General features: G+C 38.5%; 1 protein-coding gene across 2 annotated transcripts in view; it reads right to left on the minus strand.

Annotated features, from left to right (window-relative positions):
* Positions 1–16909, minus strand: part of LOC136853984 (uncharacterized) — a 104516-nt gene that overhangs the window by 49621 nt on the left and 37986 nt on the right. For both annotated transcript variants that reach the window (XM_067129915.1, XM_067129914.1), the window contains exon 3: positions 1929–2093. In XM_067129915.1, coding sequence (XP_066986016.1) covers positions 1929–2093 — 165 coding nt within the window. The remainder of the gene's footprint in view (positions 1–1928; positions 2094–16909) is intronic.

Genomic DNA, 16909 nt, shown 5'->3' on the forward strand with positions numbered 1-16909 from the left:
CGCAATTGTAAACTAAAACTCTTACATTCTAGTAATATTCAATCGTTTACCTTCATTTTGCAATAAATTGGAAGTCTCTAGCACAATATTTCGATTTATGGTGAATTTTTGAAAAAAACATTTTCCTTACGCTCTCTTGCTGTAACTCGGCCAAACATCTCAGAAATTCTTTCGTCTCGTTGTCGTAATATTTGCACCGTTTTATATTAGTCGTTACATAAAGTTTTATATATGAAAATGTGCGCAATTTCATGTAGAATACAACAGAAAATAACTCATGGTTGTAGCTTTTATCAGTTTTGAAATATTTTCATATAAATCACGATAACTGCCAAAATTTCAAGTTTCAGTCAACTTTAACTCGACCGAAATGGTAAAAAAACGCAATTATAAGCTAAAACTCTTACATTCTAGTGATATTCAATCATGTACCTTCATTTTGCAACAAACTGGAAGTCTCTAGCACAATATTTTGATTTATGGTGAATTTCTGAAAAAAAACTTTTCCTTACGTATGCACGCCGTAACTCGGCCGAACATCTCAGAAATTCTTTTCGTCATGTTGTCGTAATGTTTGCATCGCTTTACATTAGTCGTTACATAAACTTTTATATATGAAAATGTGCGCAATTTCATGTAGAATACAATAGAAGATAGCTCATGGTTGTAGCTTTTATCAGTTTTGAAATATTTTCACATAAATCACGATAACTGCCAAAATTTCAACCTTTGGTCAACTTTAACTCAACCGAAATGGTAAAAAAACGCAATTGTAAGCTAAAACTCTTACATTCTAGTAATATTCAATCGTTTACCTTCATTTTGCAATAAATTGGAAGTCTCTAGCACAATATTACGATTTATGGTGAATTTTTGAAAAAAACATTTTCCTTACGTCTGCGCGGTAACTCGGCCGAACATCTCAGAAATTCTTTCGTCTCGTTGTCGTAATATTTGCACCGTTTTATATTAGTCGTTACATAAACTTTTATATATGAAAATGTGCGCAATTTCATGTACAACAGAAAATAACTCATGGTTGTAGCTTTTATCAGTTTTGAAATATTTTCATATAAATCACGATAAATAGAAAAAATTTGACTTTCGGTCAACTTTAACTCGACCGAAATGGTCGAAAACTGCAATTGTAAGCTAAAACCCTTACAGTCTAGTAATATTCAATCAATTAGCTTCATTTTTCAACAAACAGGAAGTCTCTAGCACAATATTTCGATTTATGGTGAATTTTTGAAAAAAACATTTTTTTACGTCCGCATGTTACGAATTCATGCATCATTTTGTGATAATATTTTCTCTGTGTTGCTTTGATCGTTTTACAATTTGTTATATACCAAAATCATCGCAATTTAGTGTACAATGCAACTAAAAAATTAACTCATTAGCTTTAACCGTTGTGCTTACAGCGATTTGTATACAATTATATGTTTTTTTTGCTGTCATATATTCCAATATTTATATATGATAATGATATTTTTTTCATTTCTGATGGTTGCATACTAAACTTCAGGCAATGACAAAAAAAGGAGCCAAAAATGAACTCTTAATCTTAAAAACTAAGTGTGCTGTGATTTTTTGAAAAAAACCTTTTTTCCGCTTCGGCGCTAACTCACCGAACGCCGCCGGCATACGGGAGACGTTTTTGTAAATAGAGGCTCAGCGTTTATGGGTTAATGGTGATAACTATTTAGAAATGCTAGAAAACTACTTTATTCCTAAGCTTGAACAACGAAAAAAAGCTTTTGTAAATTTGGACAGTCATAAAATATGGACAGGTTCTCCCCAGGATAGGTCCAGTTTAGCAAGTTTATTCAGAAAAATGACACATTAAGGAAGCATATTTCAGTCAATATTCTTAGCATATAAAAACAAATAGCAAAGACGTTTCAGAATGCTTGTACAATAATTACCTGTTAACTACTCCACTACTTTGAGTTATTGCTTTCAGTTTTTGAGCTTCATCATCCTTGCCGATGCCACCTACAAAAACAACCCTATTGGGTTCTCCTAATACCCAGCAAAAAACACGTGATGAATTCAGTGCGCATCCTCCTGCCGTATATTCTACTGGATACCTGGAAAAAACAAAACTGATTAAATAAACATATTTTCAGATAAGAAATGAATGTTTAATTACTCATTGTCAAGAGACAGAGAGAGAGAGAGAGAGAGAGAGAGAGAGAGAGAGAGAGAGAGATATATATAAATACATTTATACATTTCTGAGTGACTTGAATCCTGAACTTGTATTTTACAACACTATGAACATAATAAATGGTCATAAACTTACAGTTGGAGTAAATACCAACTTTACATGACTTGGTAATTTTCAGCTATGCTACAATTCTGAAGAACAATGTTTAAAAGGCAATGAATGATCATGAAGACAAAAACTACTCTTTTTGACCATTCCTTATGTAAAAATAAAAAAAAGAAAATCAACAAAATTCAAGGGGACATTAAATTCAGATGGGTATTCCACAGAGAAACCTCTTGATAATAAGACACATAAAGCAATTAAAAAACCATCAATCAAGACACCCCACTTTGGGACTGATTCACCCTCAAGATACTATAGTCTGTATGTAAAGTACAAACAGAAACTAGGATATCTGCATGTCTGAATGCACAATCCTGGTCAACCCAGCTGGCATCATCTAGAGCTGATTGATCTGAGTCAAGGTTATGTTCTTTGCAACCAACTCCTTTAGGTATCGTAAGCTTTCCTGCTTTGACTTTCAAAAGGTTACAAAGTGAGGCAAAAATAATACAGCAAAAGGTTACAAAGTGAGGCAAAAATAATATGGTAATCTCTCAATTATTCAGATTAATAGAGCCAAGGCCCTGTCAGATAGGGGCAAAATCCAGATAAGGGCAAGTTGTAAAACAGCAACTATGTACCTTTACTCCTCCTACCCTGTCAATACCGTGTAAGCATAAACGTTTAATATGCTTGTAAACAACCACCATGCCACTTTGAAATGAAAACTTAAGCATAAGAAAATTAATTAGTTTATTTTCCTTTATTTGTAACATGTATAAATACATTTTGAAAAAAACAAGCAACCTCTTTTTAGTTTTCTGTAAAAGAAAACTATTGTGCCAGCTTTGTCTGTCAGTCCGCACTTTTCCTGTCTGTACTTTTTCTGTCTGCCCTCAGATCTTAAAAACTACTGAGCCTAGAGGACTGCAAATTGGTATGTTGATCATCCACCCTCCAATCATCAAACATACCATATTGCAGCACTCTAGCCCCAGTAGTTTTTATTTTATTTAAAGTCCAAGTCAGCCATAATCGTGCTTCTGGCAGTGATACAGGATAGGCCACCACCTGGCTGTGGTTAAAGTTTCATGGGCCACAGCTCATGCAGTATTATACTGAAACCACCGAAAGATAGATCTATTTTTGGTGGCCTTGATTATACAATGTAGCAGTTGTACACAAAACTTGACTGCAGCGAAGAAACTTCGGTGCATTTTTTTTCTTGTTTCCTCTTGTACACAAGACAAAAGACAGTAGGTTACACAACTGGATAACGAGTATCGCTTTCTTTTCCATATTTTTCTTAAACGTAAAAACTGAAATAACATGTTTAAAAATCACACAACCTTTTCTCTCCCACTTACTTATATGTGGTGCCAAAACTATATATGAGCCTTTCAGTTGAGAAACATGCCAAGCGCCATCCTGGGCCAAAGTATTTTTAATTTAATTTATTATATTTTAAAAATAGCACTTGGCATGTTTCTCGACTGAAAAGCTCATATGTTGGCCAGAATCCTAAAACCTTGCAAAAAGGCTTACAAGTCCTCCTTCTCCTCCTTTGAGGTCAACTGTTCAATGTCCTCATCTCTTGCCTTTTGACATGACCAGGCAGGCCTGACTCCTGGATGTCGTCTTCCCAAAGTCCTTAGCTTGCTTCTTCAGTTTGCTCTGGGAAGCCTTGACACCATGCAATGCTGTACTCATTCATGATACATGCCAATAACTGATTTGCCTCAATTCTACTGATTTCTAGTTTCTGCTGAAGGGTAAACACCTTCCTCACCCCCTTAGGACGAGATGGGGCCATACAATAACACACAGGAACAACATACAACTAACAGCACCTACAATGCTGCAGGCACTGCAACAAAAACCACAGGCTCTGGCTAACACATCACATATTGTAAACATCAGAAAACAATTCGAACAAGCGACTGAACACCCATGAACATGCACAGAGGGATAATGCTCTTTGTTACAGAATGCACTACTCCTTTCCAGATGGAGCCAATTAGAGAAATCTGTATTTATGACACATATGCTATCACCCATCAAAAGCAAATGCAGTCGACGCCTGGTATTCGTGGGGGATAGGGCCACAACCACCCCAAAATAGCCAAAATCTGCGAATACTTAACTCCCCTCTAAAAATGCTTGTAACTGCCTATTTTAATAGTTCAGACACCAAATATACCTTAAACTATCATCCTAAAGCACATTAATATTTTTATATAAATTCAATATCATTTAAATATCAATTCTGAGTAGCATAGCTGTAGGCGCTGTAACGAGGTGAGAAAAATGTGTTAGGCAACTAGCCACCTGGAGGGTTCCCTATACAGCAGTCCCTCCTACAAAGAAGGGAGAAAAAAGGCTTATTACCAAGGCAAAGCTTAAAAACCTGTTTCTTTCCCCAGGCTTACATAAGTCTCTCTCTCTCTCTCTCTCTCTCTCTCTCTCTCTCTCTCTCTCTCTCTCTCTCTCTCTCTCTCTCTCTCTGGTAAATACTGTACCTAAATATTTAAATACACATTGAAACTAAGAAATATTTTAATGATATTTTGCTGTGTTTACATTAATATTAATATTTGAAAATTAGTACTGTAAATCCTTTTTCCATAATAAAAAAAAAATTTATTTAGTCACAAAAATAACATGAAAATACAGAAATTAGTGAATATTGCTCTACGAAAAAATCTGCAAATCGGTGAATTTTCCACAAATAATTTTGAGATGTGTTCCACAGAAAGATCTGCGAATAGGTGAAGCAGCAAATCCAGAACTACGAATAGTCTGGGGTTGACTGTAATCACAATGAAGTGTGTTTCTGCCTACTGTGAGGAAAGCTTACAAACAAGTGTGCTTGCTGACCTACACACCTACCATATGCTATTAAACCTTTAAGCCAATAACAATAGTGAAAGCTCACTCACTATCATCTATCTCTTTTGCTTTGTGTATGTTTGTGTGTTTTAAAAGTTGAACATACCACTTGTTCTCTCGTCCTTTTTTTGTGCTGTGCTTGATTTCATTTCAAGTTTAATTCATTTTAATATGATTATCATACAAATAACAAAGCACAAAGGAATACTTTATATATATATATACATATATATACTGTATATACATATATATACATATATATACTGTATACTGTATATTTATATATCTACAGTATACCCCCATATTTGCGTTCTCATGATTCGCGGACTCACGTAATTGTGGATTTTTCTGTGGAATGTATCTACCCATTATTTGCGGAAAATTCGCCCATTCCCGGTATTTTTCACTGAGAAATATTCACTAATTATTGTATTTTCATATAATTTTCATGACTAAATGAACTTTTTGTGATAAAACTATTAAAATACTCGGGTATAAGCATTTTTTGAGGGTTTTTCTTGTGTTTAAACTATCAAAATAGGCAGTTCTAAGCATTTTTTGAGGGGGTTTTAAGTATTCGATGATTTTAGCTATTCGCATGGGGGGGTGCGGTACGCATATCCCATGAATACGGGGTTTACTGTATATATATATATATATATATATATATATATATATATATATATATATATATATATATATATATATATATATATATATATATATATATATATATATATATATATATATATATATATATATATTTTACATATATACCTATATGAGCATTTTTAGTTTTTTTCTTTGTGTTTAAACTATCAAAATAGGCAGTCCTAAGTGTTTTTAGAAGGGTTTTAAGTATTCACGGATTTTGGCTATTCGCAGGGGGGCATGGTACGCATCCCACGCGAATACGGGGGGGAGGGGGGTTACTGTATAAGCATTTTTAGAGGGTACATTTTATAGTAAAAAATAATCACTTTCAGTACTAATTTTCAAATATTAATATGAAGTTTAACAAGATTAAATAATAAAAATAATAATTATCTCTCTCTTATTTAGACAAATTTTTCTGACATATAATATGTACGAATGTTTCTTTTGTATGATAAATAAATGATTTACCTAATAAGTACTAATTTTCTAATAATAATAATAATAATAATAATAATAATAATAATAATAATAATAATAACATACAGAAATATTTTCCATGCATTTGTGTAGTAAATTATTTAACATTTTAAACAAACAAATAGCGATTCTCAACCTTTATATCCTCAACTTGAGAAAGGAGGGGGGAGGGTAAATGTCAATTTACTTGACAGTTTGACCACAGGGTAGAATGTAAGAAATGAATACACACACAGATAAATAGATACTTAGTTCAGCCTCTCTTCTCTCTCTCTCAGGAAAAGATATTGTTTGTGTGTGTGTGTGTGTGTGTTCATAGTGTTTTAAAAATGTGTAGTAAGGTCATACATCTTAAAGTTTTTGTTGTCAGAGATTAAAGAGATAAACTCTATCCCTCTCTCTCTCTCTCTCTCTCTCTCTCTCTTTTTCTTTCTTTCTTTCTTTTGCCCCAGACAGCCTTGTTGAATATAAGTCGTAGTGGTAACTCTCTTTCTCTCTGCTTTGGCTGGAAGGATTAAAAGTATGTATGTATATATTTTTAAGGGTACTAATGTTTAAGATGACTTTGAAATGATAGTAATAATATAATTTCAAAGATTAATACAGAAATAAGATAATAATTTAAGGTAAATTTGATGTAGGATGATACTTTAAGTCAACATTTGGTATTTGAACTTTCAAGATAGGCGGTTATAAGCATTTTTAGAGGGGGTTCTAAGTATCCGTGGATTTTAAGTGTTCGTGGGATCTGGAACGCATCCCCCGCGAATACGGGGGCGTTTACTGCACTATACAATGAGAACACTCCTCTTGTTGGCCACTTATCAGGAAACCCAAGCACCACCTCTAATGCCAGTTATTCCCCTTTGTTGTCAGGACTTTCCACAAGACTAGAGGGGATGGGAGGAAGGGCTCTGTGGAAACTGATAGGTTTGTATCAAAATAAAGAATTTAATTTATTTACACAAATTTTGTTGTTGTTGTTGTAACACAACTCTCAACAGTTTAAATGGTTAGGCAAAATCTTGAGTGAATGTGATTCGGGCAAAAAGTTCTCTAGACCAACCTGGGTTCATGCAGTTGGACTAGTTCTTTGTTAGACCAAGGTTTGTACTCTTTCCTCTGAGACAAGATGATACTTTTATCACTACCACAGAGTGTAGCCTAAAGTACCCCCAGAGAACTGCAAGCACACTAAAGGAACAGAGTTAAGAATGACAGGAAGGAGACTGCTCCTTTCAGGAGTCAATACTACTCAGTCTGCAAATACCACAGAGCCATTGTAGTCACAATCCAATGATTTATGAACTAAGTCTTTCAGGTAAAACTTAACAAAAATTATAGAGATCTCTATGAAGCAAATTTTCAATGGCTTCTATTTCCACATTTCTTTTCTAAGGATATCAAAACAGTCCAAGTTTATAACCCTTAACTTTAACCTTGGTTGTCTGGGCTTTGGGTTTTTTTTATATGCATCTCAAATCACCTGTCTCACCAAGAAATGGTATTTTTACCGAATTCAGAATGTGTTGCGCCTAACACTGTTTTTAAAAACTCGTTTTCCGGGAGATTTTTTCCTGAGATTTTTTCTTACAACCCTGACATGAAAATGGACAAGATTTGCTTCTCTTCCAGTTCCCACTGTAAAGGCAGATATAAAATGCTGTGTAGCAGCACAGCATTGGGAGGAAGTTGCCTGAGTCTTGGCTGTGAACCTTAGCTCTTTCAGCTACTAGAATGCACAATATAGCTGAGCTAGCATGGATCTCACTAACCTTTCTTGCTGATGTTAAGGACTTTAGGGTGAGGTATCCAAGGGGTGTCATCTCAAGGGTACAAATGTTGGGCTTGATGAAAATCTCAAGACCAACAGTCAAGATGCCTCACAGTTAGGGGAGGTGCTTCTCTCAAAGTTCTGGTATATGTGCCTCAGTTCACCTGATGACCTCTGCTCTAGAACACTTGTGCCAAGCTCGATCTGTGATACTCAGTTGCGGACAAAAACAACTTCCACTTCGTTCTTAAATGATTTAAAAAGTCAGTTACTTGCTGACAGTGGCTCTGCTTAGATTGATCTGTTTGACTACACCAACCAGAGAAAATTTTCTACACAGCTTGATAAAGCTTGTTGGTGGAGGGATTAGCTGCACTAGCAATGATTTCTGATACCCTCAAGGTGTGAAGCTTGAACTGGTGCAGATTTTAGTGTAAATATCTACAGTAAGGTTGATGCAACAACTTGTCAAGAATCCTAAGAGGTCTCAGTACCACTCCTGCTGAGATTATAGAGAAACCATAAATATCAGACTTGTGCCTTTTTAGGTTCTTAGTTTGTCATGTGCTCTCTTGATCAGTGAGATGGAAGGAAAAGTTATCTTCCTGGCCACTCCAAGATGCCATAAATATTGCTTCCTCAGGCTGCCTAATCTGGAAAGGCAAAGCTGTAGTTCAGCAGCTTTTTGCTAAGTTTGGAGGAAAATAGTCCCAGCAATGGAGGGCTGCAAGATCTCTGCATTAACAGACTTTGGAATGAAGAGACCGTTCCACAAGTAAGACCAGGTTCCATCTGCTGAGTTAGCCACTATATTGCACTACTCTGGGATGTACCTGGGAATCAAATCTTTATTGCACTAATACAAAGCATGATTTGTATTTTTTGGCCTGAAATATGCTCCCCATCTTATTTTTCAGGTAAGCCTAGGTCATGGAATTATCCAATATGCTCTCACCCTTTCGAAAGACCAAAAAAATACACACAACTTTCAGCTCTGAGACTGATTGTGTATTCTTTCCTCATTTCACTAATAATGCTGGTGAGTCTGAGGGTTGAGCACCCCATCTTAGAGGATTATAGGTACCTGTCACCACTTGAGGGCTAGGTGAAAACTGCCGCAGGATGGGAATCTAACTGAGGAGACCACTTCTCATTTACCTGCCATGGCTAGGAGCACAATCTGCATCTGCCGAGAGGTTATAACTTTCCCATAAGACAAGCAGACTAGAAGCCTTGTCCAAAACTTTCCTGGAGGTATTTATAAGCACAGAAACTCTTTTAAAAGCGCCAGGAATCTCCATACCCTATTTAGATACACTGTTCTCATTGACAGCTCCAAATCTGATTTCTCTTTGTTGACGATTAGACCAAAGTAGCGACACAGACTAAAGAGAACCTTTAGGTACTTGTGAAGTTCTAGAAGATATGAGGCAATCACAAGCCATTCATCCAATTTTCTCAACACTGGTCCCTTTATGGGCCAAAACAACAACTGGGGTGAGTACTGTACTCTAGTGAATACCCAAGGGTCTGTCACTAGTACAAAGCAAATGGTCTAGAAGTGGTATATCTTGACCTGCCATAAGAATCATAAGAAATACAAATGAGGATAGATGCAAAATTTGAAAATGTGCATCCCTGATGTTTCTGGACACCAGGAAGTTGTCCTTTCAAATGACCCAATGTACCACTGCCATCATCTCCATTTGTAGGTATTTGTTCATGGGACTGAGGCTGATGATGAGTCTCCAACCAAATGAGACTTTTGGAGATGAAGATGTGACTATAGAATCCTTTCATATCACTTGTCCAAACCCTCTGTATATGACTCAACTAGAACTGGCTTGTCTAAAAAAAAATGGCAATCTGTAACCTTTTCTCAAGGTTTGTACGACCTAAGGATCTGCACATACCTGTTCCAGTGATAATCCTTTCGGATCCCCAGTACCTTCTCCACAGCTTCTTTGGCTGTCACTGACTTCACAACCTGGTCCAGTGCCAAAAACTTGTCCAAACTCTTTGCACAGGTCTCTAATAGAACTGGTTTGTCTCCAGATATGAGAGTCGGTAACATTTTCTCAAGGTTTGTACCACCTATGGATCTGCACTTTTCTGCTCCAAGTGAGGCCAGAAGTTTTAGAGAAAAGCCTTCACTATATACACACACTCCTGAGAATGTAGGAGAACCTTACCTAACCTCCCACCAGAGGTAGGAGGCTTCTGCCCAGTTCTCCTTCCCATTGAAAACCCATCTGGAAATGACACAACCCGAACAAAAAACAACTGAAAATCCTTCAGCCCTCTGGCCAAAGAGAGCAGGTTCTTTTTCAATATTACTCAACAGCCTGCGCCAAGCACAAAAAATCCTGTCAGAGTCACCCCCTACCAAATCTGGTAGTGAGGGGGATCAGAAACTCGTATTTCCCACTAGGAACTGATTGATTTTGAGTTTTTTTTCACAAACTCAAGGACATAAGAGATATATACACATCTCCATCCCTCCCAGCGTTGGACTAGATGGAATAACCTGTGCAATTTCCCAATACACTTCACCATGCTAGCAAAAAGACAGTCAAGATGCTATATCTTGGTTTGATGCTTCCTCCAAGGGCCATAAGGTATCTGGGTTAGGTTGTAGAGAACAAGAATCACATTTCACTTGAATGGAAAAATCTCTGAAGGAGAACATGCTTACTCAAAACTCCCTATGAAACTCAACTAAAAAAGGGAGGTCTACACCTTTCAGTCTGAAGAGTTAGCTCAAGGCAGAGTGATAGCCTTTCATCGCAGAGACTGAGAGGAGCTTATCTAGGCCAAAGGAAGTCTGTGATCTGTGGAACAGAAGTTCCTACCCAAGAGAGATCACTTCAACCACATCAGTCACAGATGGCCCACTTTCCTTGATGCATGTTGGCAAAGGAATGGTGGAGGTGCCCAGGCATCTCATTCACAATCCTGCAAGAAAAGCCTTTCAGGATATGCTGGAAGTTGAAGGGAGTGAAAGTGTGGCTGATGAGGAGTGTGAGCCAAATGGGAATCACTCTAAGCACCTTGAACAAGAGGGTAAGCAGATTGGGAATATCACATGTCATGTGGGTCATCCTGACACAAGGTGATCATTCTGACACATAAGGTGATCAAGACTTTCTTGATCATCTGACGAATCAGGCTAAATAGCAGAAAGTCAGAGATGTCCAGAATGTCCCAAAGGTGTTGCATCTTGCAGACCAGCTCAGGGGTCTGAAAAGGGGGAGCAGGATACGAGAGCTTTCTGTTTAGCTGCATGATAAATAAAATCGCCGATTTTCGTCACTAGACAAGTCCCGAAAAACCGGATCGCTGATAACTGGGGACTGCCTATACCTTCCAGTCAGGGTCTCTTTCCTTTCTTTCTTTAAATCTTCAGCTGAAAACCCTTATGGTCTGAGCCAACAGACCATACTGTAAACCCAAGAGGGCTCCAAAGGGAAATCAGCCTGCTGAAAGAGATAAGTCGTAAGAAAATGTGATTGATAAATAAATATGAAGGGATAGAAAATAAAACCAATACACCTGAGATTCAGGAGACAGCAGAGAGCAAGAATGAGTTTGCTCCTCACCTAAATATTTGGAGATCAGAAGATTCCATAATTGCACTAAACAAACTATTCCACATTTTGGTAGTAGCCTAGATAAAACTCTTAGCACACCGAAGAGTATTAAACCTGATGTTAGAAAACAAAACACTGTTTGCAGCAGCAGCTTGCCTGGTGTTGTGAGCAAAAACAGCTAGGTCAGGTAAAGATGAGGGTAGATGTTTGTCATTTGATGCAACAAGTCAATACAGAATTGGTAAAATAAACCTGACTGATAACTCTCTCCAAGAGTTTGACATGAGAGTCAACACCAGAAGACCACAATGGAGAACAGTACTCCAAACAAGAAATCAAAACGTTTAAGCAGAAAGAGGAGGAAACATTACCAAGATGCTAGGGCAAAAGTGTCCTGGATCGACTGACTATCATACCTTGAGTTAAAGAAGGTTCAGCCGTGTCCCCCAGAGCCTACTTCACTCTTGGATATGTGCCAGATCTATATTCAAGGAGCCTGCATCCAAAGAACTAAGGTGCAGAGAAGGAACAGAGGCTAGAAGAGTAGCATCATTGGATCATGCAATTAGTTTGTACTCCACACATTACTAAAGGTCACTAGCAAAAGTCCAAGAACACAACCTTGAGGAACACCTGAAATGACATTATTAAGCTACTTTATTGACCATCAACACATACCTTTGGATTCTGCCAATTAAAAATTCATTTCAAATATTAATAAAAGATCGGCAAATTCCCAATAATCTTAGCTTGTAGGTAAGTGCTTCATGATTCATAGAGTCAAAAACTGCAATAAAGTCTAGAATAAACATGTGCGCCTCTGCGCCTCATCTACAGCACTCTGCAATACCATAGATATTGACAGAGTGCATCACAAGTACCAAGGCCTATATAAAACCCAAACTGCATTGTGGGTAGTGGGTTATCATCTTTAACAAATTTACACAGATGCTTAAGAGAGCAGTTTCTGAAATCCTTAGATAAAACAGGGGTAATTGAAATCAGTCTATATTCCAAGGGGCAGGAGGACAGACTTAGCCCCATAGGTAATGTGGCAATGTTTCCATTCCTCCAAACAGACAGAAAACTTTCAAGTCCAATTAATCTTCTAGAAATAGCAACAACCTTAGGAGCAATAAAATCCACAGTCTTTTTAAAAATGGTGGGAAAGATCCCCTACATGGGAGGCATACTTGAACCAACTCCAAAGAGCGATGACTTGAGGGCAGACCACCACTTACGGTCATCACCACTGGAAAGCAAGATATCCTTCACGTCCTTATCATAAACTCTCATAGACCACCTGAGCTTGACTTCCAAGCTCAATGAAACTATGCTGCAAAAAGTCTGATTGACTGTCCCTCCACAAATGATGAACTACTTGTTTTTCATGATAGGCAAGCTTACATACAGCATTACATCATGGCTCATCTTTAAGACAAAATTTGAGGATTTTATAAGGAACCCTCCTCTCCAGTGAGAGATCATTTGTCAGTCCACAGACAGATCAGCTTGGAGTCTTCCAGGACGTTAAGTATACCTTAGTTTAACCAGGCCACTGAGCTGATTAACAGCTCTCCTAGGCCTGGCCCGAAGGATCAGAGTTATTTTACGTGGCTAAGAACCAACTGGTTACCTAGCAACAAGACCTACAGCTTATTGTGGAATCCGAACCACACTATGTTGAGAAATGAATTTCTATCACCAGAAATAAATTCCTCTAATTCTTCACTGGCTGGTCGGAGAGGACGTAGAAAGCCTCTGGTGCATCAATGGTGGAGAAAGACGTTTGCCTCATCTGGTGGGCGGCTGGAGTTCAGACTGTTAGAATGCCCAAAACCCCCCAAGCAAACCAGGACAACAGCAGCCTAACCAACAGTCTTGCTTCAAAAGCATGTATGAGGGTGAGCTCTGTTGGCCAGCTTGGGACTATGTGTGGAACCTTGGAATCATTCCCAGGATTACTGTGCTCTCGTATGAGCACAATACTCTCTCAGAAGTGTCACTCCAACTCGGCTTGTTCGGGTTCTGAGGGCAAAGGACTATCCAGTACCTTCAAATCCTCAATAGCAAGAGGAGGATCTGCTCCCAAGAGAGGTAGATGGACCTGTCTACTCCTGTGCCCTTCCCGTGACTGTGGTGCACAACTGGCACTGTGGGAATTGGGCAAAACACATTAGGAACATAGTGCTGAGCCACAGATGACCATCCCACATGACTGACTCTGATCAATAATGATGGAACTAGCGGAGGGTTCAGATGAATGGACACATGCACTAGAACCGTGCACAACACCAGGGCCAGTGGCAAGGTAGTGTGAGAGCTGATCACTTAGGTACAGGTGTGCACCAAGACCGGGCTTCGTTTGCTTGTGAACTGCCTCCTGTATGATCCTGATTCAAAGGCTGGACATGCAGCGAGTGTTTAAAGTAGCCAAGAGCAGTCTCTGCACAAGTGAAGCGGGCTGGGATGGAGCACTGAGGGTGTAGAGTAAGTCCTGTGCCAGCCTGGGCAGCAGCTGATCAGTCATCTGTGGATTTCTGAGAGCTGCTGCCCCCAGAGACTGGAGATGCCCACTCAAAGCCCTATAGGATTTCATCTTCCCCTTCCTAGCTTGAGTCTAGGTGGAACATTGGTCAAGAACACTCGTTAGCAGATACTAAGTAGTTGAGAAGTGCAGCAAAAGAGATTTCTTTGGATGTTCAATGAGGGCCACATCTTTTGCAGGTACCTCATCGATGATGACTGCTCACCTGGAATGTCACAAGATTAGTAGGTATTGTCAGAAGTCAGCAGAGTACACCCTATGCGAAAGCTTGACCTGGGTACCTGAACTGTTGTCCAAGAAGCACATGTGGTAAGCATCCTCCCTTCTGCATGTACCACATCCCTCCAGGATTGAAAGGAAGCAATACACAAAGAAGGTAGAAGAAGAGGAGCAGGAGGGGCACAAACTTCTTCTAAAAAGGAGACCAAACAATTCACTCCTTTCAGGGGGAGAGGCGAGTACAAGGGTTACCCCTACAAGGGCTACAATATCATTGTGGATCAGTACAAACAGGGGACATAAAATGCCCACACAAATGCTCATTCCCCTTCCAATGCCTTGTACTTGTTTTTTCTCCATCATGAATGAACCATACAAACACAAATACAGTACCAAAAACCATTAAATGAAATATTTAAACTCACCAGACAACCTAGCAGAGTGATATATGACATCTGCACTAAGTGACAGCCCAAGAAAAAGTGTTTGATGACAGCCCATGAGGGGTCTTCCCCCTGTCCACTCCCTATAACCACCACTGAACCCACCTGGCTACCAAGCACTGTAACTGTGTCCAGCTTACACTGAAGGAGACTCCTACATAAAAGGTGATGATTCGTAATTCTGTAGAAAAAATAGCAAAAACAGTCCAAATTCACAGCAAGTAACAGTCAATACCACAATTTCAGTTGCAAAAAGGAGTGAACATATCAACTGTGTATACTTAATGGAGACTGGGCAAGGTCCACAGCGAATGCAAAGCCTTGGGTTCGAGCTAAAGAATCTGTGGTGCCTGAGACTGATGTGTGCCTCTTTGGGGTGGAAAATCCACTAAAACTCATAACAGCACGAGACACAAGTGACAGTCCAGTAAATAAAAGGCAGGGAGAGAAGAGAAAACTTCATCATTCTTGCCGGAGGAAGGATCCAAATCTGCAAGAAAATTTTCTGAGGTGCTAGAGGCTTTGCTCCATCTGCTTATGGATAGCTTTACATAGGAAGCTTTTCAGCTCACAGAGTTTTTCCACTTCCTTCCTTAATTTTGACACAGGAAATCCCATGCATGATGATACAAATACTTGGACAGGGTTTTGCAAGTTCCTTTATAGAGACAACACTTCCTTACCATGAGAATGCTTACAATGCTTATGACACCTGGAATTATACAACAGCCACTATAATTCTGACCAATCTTTACATTGCATGCTAACTCCAAAAGTAAAAGTGGTTGCTGCAAGCACTGTATACTAAATGAAGATCTTTCTATAAGGTGACTGTAAAACTTTTACACTGCCTTCTGGGAGCATTAGCACCTCTCCATTGAATCATGGTTACCACAAATTATACTATAAAAATGCTACACCATTCATAGGAAAAATATATACCTAACAGATAAACACATATGTTAAGCACAGTAAGAGAAATAATAATTTCATTATTGATTGTATAAAATGTAACGCATATCTACAAATCACCAAGAAAAATGACAAATTTTAAATCAATTTGTACTTTTCATAAATAACAAATCCTTGGTCATAACATTAGGGTATTTTCTCAAAGAAAAACAACTAGGTAAATTAAATAATGAACTGCAGTGAACAGTTGTAGATATATAAACCAGAAGTCTTAAATGTGAATTACTTTTGGTGAATGCTGGTCCAGTTGGTGAAGCATCACTTTTTCTTCAATGGCACCAGGGACACATGCAGGGTAGTTAGAGGTGGAATTTAGATAAAGCACTTTAGGTTTGTATATCTAGGAAAAATGAAAATCACCTTGAATTTGTGATTTATTGCATAGATAATACAAACCTTCATCTTTTATCAAGAAATTAACTCCACATGGGAGCTATCATTCACCAGAATGTTGATGTTTATACATCAACCTTCTGGTCACACCATAAAAATTTGAACTCTGGTTTTCTGTAAGAGATGAAAAGACCAGCTTGGAAGGTAGCATAATATTACACATTCCCAGATAATAAGGTCCTACCGGTGGTCTCCCCCACCCCCCATTCTTGTTAAAAGGGAGCCAGAGGGAGTCCAATCTACTGACAAAAGCTATGTCAGGTAATAGAATGCTCTGTTGTGTAACCAACTGGCATCTGACCCAGCCTGCATGAATATGGTTAATGGCTCTTGGCTGCTAAGTGAAAGAAAACTAAAAATGTCCTAGTCACCTCTCATCATGGTAAACCTTAGGCAAGATGCTGTACTGTCCTAGCAGGGCTTAGCAGTTATGCAACATATTGACTAGCCACCACCAATCTTAAGAAGAAAGTACTCAAGGACTTATGGGTGATATGCCACAGTTAATGTCAAAGTATTCTGGCACCAGTAGACACTTGCTTTCAGTACCTGTGCCATGGAAAGGCTTCTCATGAACATTAAAAACAAAGCAGTGATACTGACTTTGTGAGCCCTCGCCTAAGTATAAAGCATTGCCCTTACCAGACAAACTGTAAACCTACTTGATGA

Source organism: Macrobrachium rosenbergii, chromosome 28 (assembly GCF_040412425.1).
Source record: "Macrobrachium rosenbergii isolate ZJJX-2024 chromosome 28, ASM4041242v1, whole genome shotgun sequence".
Classification (NCBI taxonomy): Eukaryota; Metazoa; Arthropoda; class Malacostraca; order Decapoda; family Palaemonidae; genus Macrobrachium; species Macrobrachium rosenbergii.